A 15,894-nucleotide genomic window follows, 5' to 3' on the forward strand; every position below is an offset into this window, starting at 1 on the left:
ACATTATGGCATTTTTCAGAACCAGCCCCGACGAAGAGTGAACTGCTGAATGTTAATATCGTCAGCTCTGGGTCATTCGATGAGGTTGATGATGTTAAATCAAAGGTAACAAATTAATATACTTGTTTTGATAAAGATGTGGACTTTCCCTCTTATGGGTAGCAAGATCATACCACCCCACATACCCCTATACCTCCCCCAAAAATAGTAAAACACTAACATGTCGGTAATGGATTAAATTTATTTAAAGAAAGTTCTTGAATTAAAACAGTCAGCTTATATGGGTATATACACCTTAAGATACTTGCTGTTTTTTTCTTTAACCTTTCAGCTGCTATCACAATAGGCTCGCACACATTGATACAAACTGTTATTGAACTTTATTATTATCATTTCAATTCAATCTTGCCATGTCCCACCTTCTACGAGGTATGAAAAGGATCATGTACGTGTATTTATAACAGTAACCATTTAAAAATAGATATTAATGAACACTTCAACACTTACATGTACTGATTGAAAGAAACGAGATGCCAAGCACCCCTTTTATGGTTCCTGGCTGTAGCAGTGCCAGTACTTGCATGAACATAGTAAGCATTAAGGTAACATTTTTGTACAATATGAATGCAAGCCAGTGAGGGTTTTAATTTAACAAGTGTTGTAAAGTTAAACTAAGCCATTCGGTTGATGACGCCAACAGCCGATGTTTTATGTTGTAATTTTTTTATTTATTGTCATATTTATTTATTTACCTTAAGCGACTCGATGCAGAAAAACATATATTTCAGGACAGTGAACAAGTAAACAAGAAGCAATGCAGCCCTAGCCAATCTTCCAAGAAGCGAAAGTGAGTTATAATCGTATAGTTGCTATATGTATGCGATCATATTTGAAATACTACTTATGTTATTGATAGTTAACGTTGGATAGATTATATATTCGATCTATTGTTTGATATTCACCGCACTGCCGAATGAAGAGTGTTGTTAATATTTAAAAGAAATCCCTGAACAAATTGTAAATATATACTTGCTATCTATCTGACCAAGGGGTTAGAGAGGATAATTTGTTTGCCGGGAAATGTTGACGGACGACTACGAATATCATTCACCCAATAATTATTAGCTTACGCTGAATTCATTGTGCTCAGGTGACATGAAAGTGATAAAACAATTTGGTATAAAGATATGTTTTTTGCAGGTCTATTTCTGAGGAATTCCAAGATGCACAACTTAACTATTTCAAAGAACAGACTGAAAAGGTGAAACTGCAAAAGCTACTCGTAATAGAAGAGATTGCAACATCAAAAGCAAAGCGACGGTTTTTTGAGAGGGTATCCAAAGACTTGGAACAAAAAGAAGCCAGTAGCTTCCTGCAAATACTCAGTGATGAGTAAGGTATGTGTTTTAACTCTTAATAATGTCTCATATTTCCAACATTTGAAAGTATTGTTGCACAATGTATTCTCTGGTGTGAAAGCCAGTCTCTCGTCCGATGAACTGTTGTCCAACATTTCCATCCAGCCCAACTCCATCTCCATCTACCTCAGGTTCCCCAAGAATAATCGCGATGTTGTGCAGAACAGCGCATGCCATGATAATCGTTGGTGCCTTTTCAGTGACTAGTCGTACCTGAGAATACAAACATACATCAACATTGCGTGTTACAATTTCATGTGGTTCGAGCACTCAAAATATAAATTTGTAAGCAGTTTCTTAAAAACTACTAAACAAACTGTTTTGGGTGTCACTAGATTTACACAGGCGATTTGGAGCTCACTGTATTTTAAAACCCAACGCATATAGTAAGTAACGACAAGGAGCTGTCAAAGTGACGAATAAGGGACTCCAACCTCTGTTATATTGAAATATATAAATCATCATCATATCATCATCAACATCATATCATCATCATCATCATCATCATCATCATCATCATCATCATCATCATCATCATCATCATCATCATCATCATCATCATCATCATCAGTTTCATTGTTATACTTATACATCATCTTGGTTATGCCATTACTGCTAATAAACCTTAATATAGAGGTATATTAATTATAAACGATTTCTGTTATTTGTCTTTTGTTCATCCAATTATAAAAAAATGGAAACATCAAACCTCGCCATGTAGTATGCCGAAGCGCTTTTTCCATCTCCCGAATGTGGATTCCACAATGACACAAGTTCGGCAGTGTGCTCTGTTATAGGCAGCTTTTCTATCTGTGTCCGCTGTCCTGAATGGCGTCAAAAGATATCTGGCATATGCATACCTGCAAAATTATTCAGAGGTGTAAAATACGTCTTTTACAAACTTTGCAAAACAGAGTATTTTCCCTGATGGGCATTAACGCAACAGGACATATTATATGATACAGGGGCGTAGAAAGGCCTTAAGAAACTTTGAGGTCGGATGGTTCTAGGTGAATTTAGGGATAAGACCTCCACCCACACACACACAAATAAAACATTTATTTCTAAATAAGAATCAAAATGGTGCAATTTCGGAGCCGCATGATTCCATGAGAAAAAGGCACAATTACATCCATGTTATATCCACACTTTTATATATGCAATGAATACAGGCATTGCAGTGCGTCTACAAACGTTGATCCAATGAAGGTGTGCTTCCATATAAAACTTTACTTTGTTTGCCTATAGGGTTTCTGTGGTACACTCTAAAAAATAACCTTTGTCTTGTATATATATGCAGTTCCTAAATGCAAACGAATAAGTATGTTCTTTGAACCGACGTAAATTGAATACACACCCACTATCTCCGAGAAAATGTATAAATTATAGATTGTATAAAGAAAAGTTTGAATTTGAAAATTATCTTGTACAGACACCTTACAAACTCTTGCGATATATGATAAAATTTAGAACTAGAAATAACAAATTACCTGTGAAAATTGGAAGCTGGAATAATGTAGAATACAACGATAGAAAATGTTTATTTTGTAACGATAATAGCATAAGAGATGAATATCATTAAATACAGAGCTGTCATGAGCAGACCCTGGCCAGATGGCATTGATGGACATAAACTTCCCTGAAATAAATCAGTAGATTTCATTTGAATACACATTTGTATCAGTTCTGTAAGTGCTCATCAAACCTGATGTACTGTATGCATCATTATAAAGAACTTATATCGATTACAAAATTCAAATGGAACAATAGGTTTTAATCGAGTTGGCAATTGATTCCCAATTAAGCACCAAAAATGCATAGAAGTTACCATTAAGCTATTATACACCGTTACCCATGTCGCCGTTTTGTCTTAATAACCATGGTAACCTTGACCTTCGTTTAAGAAACAAAATATATTTCCGGATAACAAAATGCATTGGTGAGTGCTTTTCCACACATTTATCGGGTGTAAAAAGTTCTAACTGATGAAATTCAACTTTGGAACATGTGTTAAATTGGACATACCAGCATTGGTAAGCATTACTGCATAATTAATCTTTACAATTTGAGTACAGGAAATCATGAGTTTATCTGAGAAATCAAATGTCACATTTTGAATAAAACTCAAAAGATATCAGTTTTACAAAAGTAACAACTATTGTGATATTTTTTAAAAACTAACATTACCTTTTCATCACAAACTGCCATCACATTGATTGATGGAAAACCCTTACGGTTAATAAATCCCCTCTCCTGCTCATTACTTGGTTTCATCACTCTTACATGGGTTCCATCAATGAGTCCGATGACACAAGGAAATCCAGCCACATCCCTGAACGCCGCTTTCGTCCTATCCTGCTCAGCTTGGTCAGGCCATCGAATGAACATTTCTGACTTGCCGGCGATGAGGTATGACACGGCACACAGTTGCCTTGTCCCGTCCAAAAGTATCACCTACAACTTGCATAAATGCACCGGAGGCAAGGTATCGCAGTGTTATACACACTTGCTCCTCAACGGACATACTGCAATTCCTGGGGGTTGTTCTGCAAATGTCTTCGCCTAATAATTCACATAAAAATCTAATCCCATCCATGCCAAAGCGGTACCTTTCTCTGAGTTCATCTTCTGTGAAACTGAAATGTAAGTTGTGCGCCCTGATATTTTTTTCTTTTCGTACTCTGTTTAATGCAGCAACAACGGCAGCCATTTTGTTATTCGCTATGTGTGTTTAGCGAAGCCCTTATGCTCCGCTATATTTTTTCGTTAAACATGCCATAATATAGCGATATCGTTATCGCTATATGTACCAACAACCCTTAAATAATTTAGCGAGTGCCTTAGCGACATATTTAGCTAAACGCGTCAAAATAGCGATTATCGTCATCGCTATATGTTTAGCGATTGTACAAACAACTGGGGCACTGTATTTAGGATGAACCTGAGCTTGTATAAATGAGCTATAACATATCCATACACTTTATCTCCGCTTTTTATATGCGAATTATTTAGCTCCCAAATCAATTCAAACGCAAGAAATCTGCATTTTATATCGAATTGATATTGTTAGTATGCATTGATACGTCAATTATAAAACACAGTCTAAGCAGGAGTGGATGAATTTCTAAAGCTTTTTATGTTTTAGTGTGTCTAAAAGAAGAACCAGAGTTAATGTTCATAAATGACAATAAACACCACACAGAACCAACCACATCAATATTTAACAATGGTCCTGTTTACGGACACGAGGATCAAAGTACACTCGACGTAGAACACACATATGCGCTTTGAGAACGATATATTAAACACACATTGCTAGCAAGCATTTTGTTTTTGTTCGATTATAGGCTAATCACTATAACATCACTGACTGTTAACAAGAGATGTTTGTCAAACATTATGCCCCCCCCCCCCCTGAGCGACATGTTGTCAGGATTATATGGACAATTGAATGAAATATGCATGGACCGAAATGACAGCTGATTTGTTGCCGTTAAGGCAGTTTTAAGATTATGACCATTAAAGTGTGAGGATAGAGTGTGTTATGAGCATGACCTTTGACTCTATGAACTCAAAATCCAGAGTGATCAGCAGGTCACCAGAAATCTAAATGTCAAGTTCGAGGGCCATGGGTGCAGGCATTGTCAAGTTATCACACAGACAAGTTTTATTCGTTCAAGGTCACTGTGACCTTGACCTTTGACTTAAATCATAATGGGTCATCTACAAGTCAGATGCAACTCCAAGTCAAGTTTGAAGGCCATGGGTTCAGGCATTGTTGAGTTATCACTCGGACAACCTTTTACAATTCAAGATCACTGTGACCTTTACCTTTGGCTCTATGAATCCTAAAAACAATAAGGGTGATCTACTGATCAGGCTTAACATTCATGTCAAGTTAAATGATCATAGATTCAGGCATTGTTGAGATATCAGTGGGAGAAGATTTGTTAACTTTTTGCGTTAAAGGTTACTGTGACATTGACCTTGACCTGATGACCCCCAAAGTCGATATGGGTCATCTACTGGGCAGGCCCAACCTTTATGTCAAGTTTGATGACCATAGGTCCAGGAATTGTCGAGGTCGCTTTCAAAGTCACTGTGACCTTGACCTCTGACCCCTCAAATCAATAGGGGTCACCTACTGGTCAGGCCAAACCTCCATGTCAAGTTTGAGGGCCTTGGGTGCAGGCATTGTTGAGTTATCACTTAACATCTTAAATAATTACCAAGCCTTATAGAGTGTGAATGTTACAAAGATAATGTGAACCTGTTATTCAATAGACTCTTGGAGAATAGCTAGTCATTATTGTCCCCTGTTTAGCAAGTACATACGCGTATATGATATAGCCATCAAAGTATAGTGTATCAGACCCTAATCATCATCTTACTTTCATTTAGATTTAACGAGTACTATGTCTTTTTTGAGAGGTCATGAGAATGTACCTCTGATGGGGTCCGAAACCACATCGTCGTTTGTATCAATTGAAACTTAAATGTTCATCTGTGAAACAAATACTGATGAGTTCCATGTGCTCTTAAATTTGCATTCCAGAAGAAAATCGAGAACGTTCTTCTATTTTCAATATAGTATTTCTTCTTTTAAAAAAGACTGTTTATATAAAACCATTCTTAAATAACTGCAAACCGATTGTTTTAATATAATGACAATATGTATATCATTATGTCTATGTTTTATTCGTTCATTTAGATGTGTTTTATCTTGCATTTTGAAATGAATTAATTATCGAGTTCAAATAATTGATTGCTTTGACTATTTAAGCATTTCACTTTAATTCAATAACAATGCAGTTGTCCCGTTAAATACAAAAACAATCATCTTTAGATATGCAAAACAAATTGCTTTGAGACAGGAAAAAACATTAAATACATCTAAACTCCTTTTGTTATTATAAGTCTTTTCAAATATTAGAGAGGGTGTTAACCATTAGTTGAACGGGAACATTGTTCACATCTAGACTGACTGATAAGGCAAGTAAAATGATATATACGAGTATCAGCGAGCAAGTTCAATTTTAAAGACGATTATTATTATTTTCCATTGGACGTTCTTATGTCCATGTAGCTACACTTAAAATGCAAATGGTGTTTCGAAACATTTCTTATCTTATCAAGAACAACAAGATCTAGGGTTTGCGAATACTGTTCTGATAAGGCGAATCAAACATTTAATCTATCTTACTAAATTCTGATAAATTGATTTTATATCTCAACAAAACTCACAAATACAGTGAAAGAGTTTAGAAAACAAAAAAGGTCCGTCAACTCATATATTATAAAGTGTTACCATGAAAACATACACTCAAACAATTGTAAATTATAATATTTTAAAATTTACTTGTTCTGTAAATTTATGTGCAAACTATAAAATAATGTAATTTATCAAGTGAACAACCAAAATAATACGCTATAATGAATGCCATGCGCGTGACTTTAAATCACCTTAGGCATTCAATAACACGGACGCAACTGATAACAACGCAAACAATATTTACTTTAGTTAATAGAAAGCTTAACATGTTTGGCTTACGCTCTATTGTCAATTTAAAAGGATTTATTGGTTTCGTCGTGTGTAGTACCGTGTTGTTATGTATATACATATCAATACATGCAAATGGAAGAGAACAGTATTTGCAGACAATTTTAAGAACCCAGCCAAGACTGTTTAACATTGCGGTGAATGCCAACTCATATTTGAGCAAGTGTAAGAGAGCTACGTTAAGGGTACCTGGTGGATCACAGGCGCCTATTTGTGTGTATAATGCTAGTGAGGATATTTGGGTCTCGGGCGACATTATCAAACATCAAAGCTGGGAATGGGAAAATGTTGTCACAGTTTGGAAACTAATGAAACCGGTAAAAGATATGGCTTTCCTTGACCTCGGATGCAACATTGGTGCATTTACCATTCCAATGGCCAAACTTGGGCGACGGGTGATAGCGGTTGATGCGAATAAGGAGAACCTTAAGATGCTGGCAACGTCACTTCATCTTGGTGGGCTGGATGAAAATGTAACTATTTTTTGGAACGGCGTATCGAATGATACGAAATATGTACATCTTGTCCCATCCACAAGCAATGTTGGTGGTACAAAGATAGAACAATCGGATATACAAAGTCCTGTAGACATTGCAAATAGTATCATTACGATAAAATTAGATGACATTTTAACAAAATTTGGTCCTAAGCCATTTTTCATGAAAATGGACATCGAGACTCATGAAGCAATGGCACTTCGGGGCGCTGTGACATTCTTCAAAGACATTGACGTACGTTATATACTGATGGAATGGATGCACTATAAGGATACGAAAGTTAAAAGGAGGGCTCGTTCATAACTGACTTCCTTGCCAAGAATTCATTCATCCCTTGTCGAATATCTGACTCCAAAGAACTAGTGATTGGAGAAGCATACTCATCATGGCCAAATGACATTTTGTGGATAAAGAAATCAATTTAGTTGTCGTTTGTGTGTTAAACTGAATAAATAGTTTAAAAAGGCTGTGTGTGTTTATTAGTTAACAAGGACGTTTACAATGTGATAAATCATTGTTCATAGTAGTGTATTGTTTGTATTCAATTTGCTAGAAGTTATTTCTGAATTCATCAAACTGAAAGGTAAATTCTAAGACTGAAAATGTATAACAGTATGTTTTATTGAAACCTTTAGGAAAACATAACAACATTTTCCCATATTGGAGTAAGTATCAAGAAGAAATCGTTTAAAGGTTTATCAATACAACAATTTGAAAGTGTCAAATCTTTCGTTTGCATAAACAGAACGGAAACATTATTTAAATTTTGTTTAAATAAAGAGTACAAAGCTTTCATTTTGAGCATATTAATTAATCCGTCTGATCTTATCCATGAAATGAATATCACAACTAAGGCTAAATACCATAAATAAAATAAACCATAAAAGTCAGATAGGTATAAGTCAAAAGTAAATTTTGATTCACAAGGGTGGTCACAGGAGTAAAAAGATTGACCCCAATTTGACTTTGTCTGAGTGATAGTCATTTGATATTTAGGCTAATACCACCTCCTTCATTAAAGCAAAAGCAAACATAAACTAACTTTGCCATTAATCAATGGAATGATTTTGGTGCGTTTGATAAACAAAAAGGAACAGAATCCCAATTCTCATGTAAAGTATTGAATTAACAAAACAACTATTCACTTAAATTCAGTCGAATTGAATGTAGCGATTATAATATTTACATCACAAAACGTAAACCAAATACAAGAAGACCTAGATTTGACAAATAACAAAGTAACCCATTGGCCTATGAGAAAAGAGCACATCTTATAATTGCAATCGTCCCTTTGTTATCTTCAAAGATAGTAAGTGCAATCGCATTCCAAATAACAAATAAAAATTACTTCAGAGACATTGCTTTTGACTTATGACATTGACATTTGAGATAAGAGACAGTTTATGCACGATACACCTCACTGTGGTCTAATGCAATTCTGTTTAGTTTGATTGAATTACCACATCTTATTATAGCTTCGACATTCATATTCTCTAGCGTTGACCTCAAAGTGTAACATTTACATTCGAGCTAAGAGCTGTTATTTTAAACGCAGTACTCATTTCCATGGTACTGAATAAGTATGTAAAGATCAATTGAATTATTATCAATACTTAAAAGATTGTGGCTGAGACAAGATTTTGTGCTATTAAGTCCAGAGATAATAGAAAAAAAAATCTGCACAACATACATTCCAATGGTGCAATTCATGGTTCCCTAACATTGAAATATAGGTGTGACCCCGCCATCGAGAATAGAACAACAATCTTAATCATATAACTCCTCACCATGGAACTCTTTTATTTTGTGAAGATTACATAGACTACAAGGGTTATCATCTTCAAAGACACACATTTAACATATAAACTTCTATGATTACCACCTTAAAGACACACGTTTTACATATAAACTGCTAGGATTACCAAATAAAAAGACAAACATTTTACATATAAACTTCTAGGATTGTAGTCTTAAAAGAGAACCATTTTGAACATATTTGACTTATAAATTGCTAACGTTACCACCTTACAACACACACACACACACACACAAAGATTAAATGTTAACAGGTTTACACATTACACCTCATACAAACATTTGCCACATATACAGGTAGGACTACCAACGGATCTTTCCCCGGTGGTTTACATCGGTTTTTGTGCTATATACGCTTATCAAATGATTTATTTACCTACGAGTTACACAGAATAATGAACAATTGAACTTTAATTACCTGTTCTTTCATCATAAAATCTAAAGGTGAGTCTTCTGGTAATACAAACAACATTCATTTATATACTCAACAGAGCACCATTTAAAACGTTGCACATATGCCTGAACGAAAAGTGGAATTATGTTTCATGAAGAGCAACGTTCAGAAGGGCGGGAAAATATCAACGGTTCAAAAAATCGGTGCAGCTTTGCATAATGGTGCAATGCATTAGACAAATACATCAATAATTTAAAGTAGCAATTGCATTCATAATAATTATACCAAGAGCAAAGCGCGATAATCGCGACATGTGGAAAACGTTTGTTGTGCCCACTTGTATCACACAGCTCGCATTTGTATTTGTTGTCAACTAGGCACTTATGCATCAATGCATCTCGAGTACAATGCAATTTCTCATTAATTGAGATTAATTAAGCCTAATTGAGATGCATTGAATAGACATTGAACAATATTACTGCCTATATATGTCTGTAAAAAGCTGAGCAAGGCGAGTTGTAGTGGGGGTTAACATGAACAAACCAGGAAAAAATGACTATAATTCAGATATTCCACGAATTATAATCAAATAACGTTGTTGAATTTAGCTAACTAGGCGACCTTGGTTGTGATCTTACGTGTTGATAGATCTGTGTTGAAGGGATGTACCTTTTGCTAGCTCACACAATCATACAACACAGTTCACGAAACTGTCTTATAACGATAGGTTAACAGTAACTTATAACAACCTGTTATGTGGTTTAAATAAAGATGGTTTTGATTATTAATGAAACATATTACAAACATAGTTAACTCTTATACACCCTTTATAATCGGAGAGGCATATTCACAAACATTTATTATAAATGCAATCTTACTACGTGCCAAATTGAATTACATAATACAGAGACTACATTTATTAAATTTACTAAGCCCTGTAAGACATACCTTCACAAAATTTGCGTTAAAGAAGGGTAAAAGGTGTACCATGTGTACTTGCAGATAAACGAAAAGTATCTAACACAGCCTGGTATGCATTGATGTATACATTATTATCTCTTTTCAACGAAATAAGGTATAGTTTTTCATTTTGTTTAATGTTAACATTTACAATTAGATATCAACATAAATGTTCTATAAAAGAGAGTTAATTTTGGTTTTCTAAGTTTAAATACATGTGCATATGTCTCCACCATGCATTTATACATTTTGTCAAACTCCTGGTATACATCGAAAACTAACCGATTATTTTCAATGTACCTGAGCGGTGCTTCATGAGCAGCGCAGAACAACAGTTTAAGTCGCTAAGTTCGAGATGGCAAAACAAACAATATCCAAATACGATTTTCATATGTCTTTGAACTGATCTTTAGATACCTACAATATGAAAAGCTGAACGAAAGTTGCAACCAAATATTGGCTAGCAGAAATATAGACCGTTTACAGTCTTTTAAACAAATAGCACTTATCTTGTTAACCTTAACTGGTGTATTCGGTGACGTTGCTCACACCAGGGCCATGAATCAGGGAGGCATTCTAGTTCAATTCTCTATCTACAAGGGTAAGGTTAACTTCTTAAGGCACGAAAGGTCCTCCGTGAGAAGACCTCAACAAAGCTGAAGTGTACTTGTCTTCCAATTTAGGTTATTTTAAAGCGATATAGAAACTTTCCCGTCAACGACACATGGACCCACGATAGAACCATATCTGTCAAGATCAGGTCGGATGAAAACCTTATTGTGATATCATCCCTCTCTGATCTCAACTAGTTCGGCTACAAGCCCCGTCAATGACCCTCTTCCCATTAATAGTCCTAGCAGGCTCGCTAGAGTGATTCTATTTGTAGAACAACCATGTTGCCTTTGACGTACATATGGAAATTTCTAATCTGATTTAATTGATTGAAATATTATACATGAAGGTCTTTTAATCATTGAGAACTTTTGCAAGTTTCGCCCACATGTAACTGATGTAGTTTTCACTGAACAGTTCGCATATAATTATAGTACTAAAACATACACAACATAATTTTAATTATTGTACTGAATAATTATCTGATCCTTTATAGTTACTACGCATAGTAAATATTATATCTTATTGAAAAGGCCCGCTCTAACGTTTGTATACGACTTGCACTGGCCTCTCAAGATAGATAAAATATAACTTCTTACATGACTTTTCAAAAATCTGCAATTAACACATGCTCATATTTATTAACGTTTGTACCTCTGTGCACAAAGTGACAATAATCATCAACTTATAGAATATAATGTCCCTTGTGTGCATTAATTTTACTAAATTGGGAAAAGTAACATGTCAAACAATGTTTTGACATCTTGTAAAGAAAAAAACCTTTGATATACATGCAACTATACAGCCTGGCACTCATGTTTGTATTTGTATTACATGTTTAGTTCATTTCCCAAATTAGTGTACTTTTCAATAAAATCAATAAAATCTCATTCATCACTACTGTGGTCTCCCTTCCGCGTACGCAGCTCAGACATTACTCATTTTATAAATTGATTTAACCAGATTTGTGTGTTGTTTTTTTCTTGTCATTTTCTTGCAATTCATGCATGCATGACAATAATGAGATTTAAGATGGATCACCACATTTGAATAATTATTTTGTATATATTTGTGACAACTCTTTATAAAATCTGTGTTGTGTTTTCAATTGTCTTATGATATTCAATATGATACAGTGGCTGATATTAAAAATGTAAAATAATGTATATCCAAAAGACGCACGTCTGAATAGTTATATGAATCGATTTATAGTCGCTTAATTATCCGTCATAGGCCGACATACATGTGTACTATGGACTTCTGTTTATATAATCATTATGTATTTTTTACTGATTATAACGCTTGTGATAAACAAATATGAATTTACTTTTAAACAAAATACCTGACAAAAGTTATATAATTCGATATATACTATCATAAATTGTTTGAATTATTGTTATTGTTTTTTGTTTTTGTTTTATTTTAGGTGCTTATAAATATGACTTTACGTAAAGTAATAAGAGTAACAAATTTTCAAATACAAAAACTAGCAAATATCTAATTTCATTCCATATGAATACCTATAGTTTTGTTCCGTATAGGTAGTGTAATGATATGGCCTTTACATTTCGTATATCTTTTTAGCCATATATCCCTTTAAACAATCTGCTATCACGTTTATTTCCGTCTGGTAATCATTTACTTAAATGAGTTCTTTTTTCAGCTTAAAAATCGTCACATGTTGGCAACCACAAAGGCCTTTTAAAAACAATTAATGACATGTTCATCCTATCTAGACTACACACTGCACAAACGACTTCATGTTAGCAAGCCTCTAGACTGACTGTTGAGTCTAAAAATATGATGTATACAAGAATCAGCGAGAAAGTACAAGTTTAAAAACGACTTTTATTTTTCATTGCATCGTTTATAATTATGTCTGTAAAGCTATTCTTTAAATGCAAATTGTGTTTAGAAACCTGTCTTATTCTATCAAGAACAATTCGATCTAGGGTTTATGCATACTGTCCAAGGTGAAATATCACAAAAATAATATTCCTTCTTTAAATCTGTTTAGATGAATTGATTTAATTTTCTTCCTTTTCAACCCAAAAAAGTAGTGAAAGTGATCAAAGAAACAAAAGACGTCCTTTAAGTCTTATATTTCAAAGTGTTGCCACGAAAACAAACACTGAAACACTTCTGAAGAATAATAGTTTGAATTAATTTTACTGACTTGATCTGTAAAATAGTGTGCAAACTTTGAAAAAGGTGGTTTATCCAGTGAACAGCAAACATAATAAAAGGACAAAAGTAATGCCTCAATAAAATGGTGATGTATTTGCAGATGAAAATAACCCTTTTCTTGGAAATATGTTCAAATGAACGCCTACCTGTTGCTAATATTTGTTATTTCTTCAAAACATCGGTAAAATGACTCACCTTCGAAAAACTTGCTATAATAAATCACATGTATTGTCAATTTGAAAGGATTAATTTGTTTTTGGATGTGCAGTACAATGTTTTACTGTATATACATATCAATATATTCTAATGGAAGTGCACTGAATTATAAACAGGATTTGCAGACAAGTTCAAAAACGAAACCAAGACTGTTTAACATTGCAGTGAATGCCAACTCGTATTTGAGCAAGTGCAAGAGAGCCACGTTAAAGGTACCTGGTGGACAACAGGCGCCTATTTGTGTTTATAAAGCTAGTGAGGATATTTGGGTCTCGGGCTCCATTATAAAACATCAAAGCTGGGAATGGGAAAATGTTGTCGCAGTTTGGAAACTAATGAAACCGGTCAATGACATGGCTTTTCTTGACATCTGTTGCAATATTGGTGCATTTACTATTCAAATAGCCAAACTTGGGCGACGGGTGATAGCGGTTGATGCGAACAAGGAAAACCTGAAGATGCTTGCTTCGTCACTTTATCTTGGTGGGCTGGATGAAAATGGAACTCTTATATGGAACGGTGTATCGAATGACACGAAATATGTACATCTTGTCCCATGCACAAGCAATGTTGGTGGTACAAAGATGGAACAATCGGATGTACAAAGTCCTATAGACAATGAACATAGTTAGTATCATAACAATAAGACTAGATGACATGCTAACACAATTTGGTTCTGGTCCATTTTTCATGAAAATGGACATTGAGGTTCATGAAGCAATGGCACTTCGGGGCGCCGTTACATTCTTTAAAGACATTGACGTACGCTATATACTTATGGAATGGATGCGCTATAAAGACACGAAAAATAAAAAGGAGAGCTCGTTCATAACTGACTTCCTTTTCAAGAATTCATTCATCCCGTGTCGAATATCTGACACAAAAGAACTAGTGATTGGAGAAGCATACTCATCATGGCCAACTGACATTTTATGGATAAAGAAATCAATTAATTCATAATTTGGATGTTAAACTGAATGAATATTTTAAAGTTTTTGTGTGTGTTTATTCTTTAATAAATACATTAACTTTGGGATCATAGAAGTGCATGTTCTGAATTGCTAGAAATTATTTCTGAATTCATCAAACTGAAAGGTAAATTCAAAAACTGAAAATGTATAATAATATATTTCATCAAAATCAAAACAACATAACTTATCCCAAATCGAAGTAATTATCAAGAAAGGATCGTTCAAAAGCTTATCAATGACAAATTTTCTTTATCGGCAAAATATTATCCATGTCATTGTAATGTTGTAAATATAACAATTTGTAAGTGTCAAATTAAATTTTGCATACATAGAACGGAAACATGATATCCGTTTTTAAATTATGATAAAATAAAACGAAGAAAGCTTTCAATTTCAGCGTATTATCTAATTTGTCTTATCTTATCGATTGCAATAAATATCACAACAAAACGGAAATACCTTAAACAAAATAAATCTCAGAAGTCAGATAGATGTACGTCAAGAGTAAATTTAATTTAACAAGAATGGTCACAGGATTAGAACAATTGACTCCAATTTGACGTTGTCTGAGTGATAGCCATTTGCTATTTAGGCTTATAATACCCGCCACATTAAAGCAAAAGCAACATAAACCAACTTTGCCATTAATCAATGGAAAGTATTTGGAGCGTTTTATAAACAAAAAGGCACTGAATCCCAACTCTCATGCAAAGTATTGCATTTATCTCTGTCAACAGGGAACTTAAATAGTTTGTTCTGCTTTTGATTTGTGTAAAAGTTGAAACATTTACAATTATATATCAACATTCATGTTGCATAAACGGAAAGAAGTTGTTAGAGTTTTCTAAATAAAAATGTGCATATGTCTCCATAATGTATGTATAATTTTTGTCAACTCCTGGTATACAACGACAACTAACAGACTATTTTCAACGCACCTGAGCAAAGCTTTATGAACAGCGCGGAACAACAATTTAAGTCGCATAGTTGAAAATTTCGAAAACAAAACAATATCCAAATAGGACTTTCATATGACTATTAACTGATTTGTTTATACTAACAGCATGAACATTTAAACAAAAAAGACATCGAAAAACATCTAGTAGAAACATAGACCGTTTACAATATGTAAAACTAGTAACATTTTACTTCTGAATCCATAACGCTGTCAAAGTGCGCCGGATGAGTATTAGTTGTTGCAATCAATGACCATAGTTTTTAAAATATGATTTAACTGATCAGTCAATCTTTCTTTTGAAAGCAA

General features: G+C 34.2%; 1 protein-coding gene across 1 annotated transcript; it reads right to left on the bottom strand.

Moving 5' to 3' along the window:
* Positions 1-1,424: 1,424 nt before the first annotated feature.
* On the bottom strand, positions 1,425-3,806 carry LOC128204433 (putative nuclease HARBI1). The gene is made up of 4 exons (XM_052905848.1): positions 3,606-3,806; positions 3,005-3,057; positions 2,128-2,278; positions 1,425-1,631 (listed from the first exon to the last, which is right to left on the bottom strand). Exons 1-4 carry the CDS (start codon positions 3,804-3,806, stop codon positions 1,425-1,427), a joined length of 612 nt encoding a protein of 203 aa, XP_052761808.1.
* Positions 3,807-15,894: the final 12,088 nt, after the last annotated feature.

Source organism: Mya arenaria, chromosome 10 (genome assembly GCF_026914265.1).
Source record: "Mya arenaria isolate MELC-2E11 chromosome 10, ASM2691426v1".
Lineage (NCBI taxonomy): Eukaryota > Metazoa > Mollusca > Bivalvia > Myida > Myidae > Mya > Mya arenaria.